Source organism: Durio zibethinus, chromosome 9, assembly GCF_047325235.1.
Source record: "Durio zibethinus cultivar Kanyao isolate XHJ-2024 chromosome 9, ASM4732523v1, whole genome shotgun sequence".
Classification (NCBI taxonomy): domain Eukaryota; kingdom Viridiplantae; phylum Streptophyta; class Magnoliopsida; order Malvales; family Malvaceae; genus Durio; species Durio zibethinus.
This window is the reverse complement of record NC_143170.1, coordinates 10,336,595-10,339,919: the sequence shown is the minus strand read 5'-3', so window position 1 is coordinate 10,339,919 and position 3,325 is coordinate 10,336,595. Positions and strand designations below refer to the sequence as shown.

Here is a 3,325-nt window from a genome sequence, read left to right as displayed (position 1 = left end):
TTAATGTGGAAATATAATTTGATGATAATTAAATAAAATGAGCAATTAAATGTAATTAATATTTAATAACAGATGTTGGGTTCTCGTTCTAGACATTATATCCTACTTGAGTAGACTCCAGATTAATTAACTGCTTCTCTTCCATTAGAGGAGGGGCAATTGTAAGGTCGAGATTCAAGTCCGGTAGCCTAGTGCAGATCACCTCCGAAGCACTTGCGGATTTCAAGGGTTGGTTGTCGGAATTGAACACGTTTGAAAAATTTGATTTGGTAATGATACGAGAGAGCAGCGATCGACGATTGTTGGGTTCAATTCCCATCTGCAATAGTTTCCTTTTTATGTGAGTATTCCAGTAATTCTTCACTTCGTTGTCTGTCCTTCCTGGCAATCTTCCTGCTATTAGTGACCACCTAAACAATTGACAATGCCGATCGTTGTTATTAATTGTTTGTTCAGACTTCATACTTCAAATTCTAATACCGTAATTTTGTCCGCATGGTATATATGCTAGAGCACCACAAATTTTCACATCATTGATTAACAAATTTAAAACTAAATATTCTTAAATTTTAAATATTTATTTATTTAAAACAAATTAATAATTTGACACCGTATAATGCGCAAATTAATGAATAATATTTATACTGATAGTGTATTATAAGAATAAAACAATAAATCCTATATAATAAACAATTACCTATTTCCTAGGAGTGCATGGAGTTTGATAATGAGATCCTCTTCATCTTCCCCAAAATTGCCTCGTTTAAGGTCTGGCCTCAGGTAATTTACCCATCTCAATCGACAACTTTTACCACAACGAAGCAACCCTGGTCGGTCAAAAATATGAATATATAACTGTAAATTTCAACAACTTTAGCAAAAGTCCATCAAGAAAGCATATATATTTAGGACAAGTAGTGTTTCAGATTAATGACTGAGCATGCATGAATATGAATATACATACCTGCAGCCTGAGGAAGAGAGCGCCAGCAACCTTCACCATGTTTTCGAATGTAATCAGTAAGCTTCTGGTCTTCTAGTTTTGACCAAGCTCCTTTGTTAGTCTCTTTCTTCTCACAGCAAGGCTTCCTCATTGTGAGAAACAAACAGATAATTATCGAAAAAAAGGAAAAGCAGAGGCCAGTTGCAAAGTCGGCTGAGAGAGAGAAGAGAGGATCGGCAATTTGGCATGCAAACGCAAGAGACTGGAAGTGGATGAGAAAGAAGTAATATAAAGGGGTTGTCTCCAGCTACTAGGGCTTGACTTACGGTTACCAGCCATAGGATTTGTCACGCTTTGCATGCGATTGGATGTGTGAGAATCCCGCCGCTTGACGGAAATAAGTTTTTTTTTTAATCTACTTCCTACTTGACTAAAGAAGATTTTACATGCATATATATGCTTTTTTAAATCTACAATCTTTAAATATCAGTTTCAATATTATATCAACTAATTTAAAGATTTATCCACTAAAAAAATAAATTAATCCTTTTATAAATATATATACGAGGGTAAATATAATTATTACATTTATTAATTATTTGTTTTTTCATCAAATGAAAGTGAATTTTGATGTATAAAGTAAGGAAAACTTTTTAAAGAATTAGAAATAAAACTATTAACCATGTGACTTTGAGTAATTTTTTAAACTGAATTAGTATTATTCAACAAACTCAATAAAAAATTATCAAAAACAAGACACATCATAAGTTGAAATCATGATTATTTTAAATCAAAAAATTTATATAAAATAACAATAAACTTTTATTTTTAATTAAATAAATTATATTTTTTACAAGTTACTTTTATTATATTAAAACAAATGAATAAAATTAAATGAAAACTAAGAACAAATAGACATTTAACCTCTTTTGACTATATAATTTAAGTCTAATTTAATTAGTAAATATTAATATGCTTTGAGGGTCTTGATATATATATATATATATATCTTGGTATCTTCCAACAGGTGTAGAAAGGAGAAAAAAATTATAAGAACTTGATTGAAAAGTTAAGATTGCAAACTTTATTTTTGACTGATAGCCCTGGACGACTCTATATATCATTCTATTTCTTCAAAAAAAAAAAAAAAGTCCCTTGAACCCTGATACCAACGGGGGTGGGAGGGGGAGGCAGAAGTCACATGTTTTGAGGTTGACTGTTAGATTTTCATAGATAATGCTTACAACTGACAACAAGATTATCTATAGAATCTAACGTACGTGGTGAATTGAGAGGAAGCGCTTTCCACTGAAAAATATTTTTATTATTATATTTTATATACTTAAACACTATTAAATTAATTGTTTACAAAAAATACAATGCAGTGGGAAATGACATAGACCCATTTTGTATTTATATAAAATAAACATAAATCTTTGAGCAAAATAGAATCTTTTAAGAAAAAGGTATTTCTTAGCTAGTTATAAAATATTGAAGGTTTTTTTTATTCATTATTTTTTTTTGGACAAGTATTTTATTCATGCTTAAGTAATGTACTTGAATCTAATTGTATGATTAAAATTTTAATAATTTTAAATTGAGTATCAATTTAACAAAATTTAATTAATATTTATTTAAATAAATATTAACCCTATATTTAGATAAAAATGCATTACTATAAAATAATAAAAACTTTTATTATTTTTTAGTTATAAATATAATAAATATTAGATTTATATAATAAATTAAATAATCAATTATTATATTATAATTAAATTACAATTATTATAATTAACAAATAAATTAAAATATAACTAAACACGTAAAATAAAACTTAAATTCAAAATCTTAAAATTCAAAAATCTTCACCTTACAACTAAATAAAAGTCTCATTGCCAACTTTTACTATTTTTTTAAGTAACAGGCAATCATTTTCCATCTCTTAATATTTTTCTTGTATTAGATTTCCCTTTATTATTATTATTATTATTATTATTATTATTATTATTATTTTGTTCTTTTGAGGCTTCCTAGATATCATTTTGACCTTTTGTGGTAGAAAGGCGTTACCTTTGGGGAAGGTCAGCCGCAGCATGTGGGGATGAACCAAACACCTATCCGTCGAACCAAATTTAATGATCCTCTATCCTCGAGTTTCACAAATTTTCGAAGCAAACATTGTAGAAAACCCAACTAATATTTTGACTGCATGTATTACTAAGCAGAGATTTGACTCATAGGTAATTTACGCAAGGGTTAGAGCACTTGAATAAGTCATATTAAACCAAGGGCAACAGAATCAAAGAATCAACAGTCCATTTGCATTTTTTTAAGGCTAAAATATTTATTAAAAATCAAAGCAAAATATTAGAAAGCAAAGCA

The 3,325-nt window shown here is 28.5% G+C and overlaps 1 protein-coding gene across 1 annotated transcript; it reads right to left on the bottom strand.

Moving 5' to 3' along the window:
- LOC111316961 (myb-related protein 308-like) lies at positions 1 to 1,215 on the bottom strand. The gene is made up of 3 exons (XM_022919231.2): positions 965 to 1,215; positions 698 to 827; positions 1 to 410 (listed from the first exon to the last, which is right to left on the bottom strand). The coding sequence occupies exons 1-3, from the start codon at positions 1,092 to 1,094 to the stop codon at positions 89 to 91; spliced, it is 582 nt and encodes a 193-aa protein (XP_022774966.2). The 5' UTR covers positions 1,095 to 1,215; the 3' UTR covers positions 1 to 88.
- Between the last annotated feature and the right edge of the window lie 2,110 nt (positions 1,216 to 3,325).

What these genes read in the sequence shown, in the direction of transcription:
- LOC111316961 (XM_022919231.2), bottom strand. Translation starts at nt 1,094, where the DNA reads ATGAGGAAGCCTTGCTGTGAGAAGAAAGAGACTAACAAAGGAGCTTGG. An exon ending in CTCTCTTCCTCAGGCTGCAG is followed by an intron (nt 828 to 964) that starts GTATGTATATTC and finishes TTGACCGACCAG; the next exon opens with GGTTGCTTCGTTGTGGTAAA. An exon ending in CATGCACTCCTAGGAAATAG is followed by an intron (nt 411 to 697) that starts GTAATTGTTTAT and finishes TCAATTGTTTAG; the next exon opens with GTGGTCACTAATAGCAGGAA.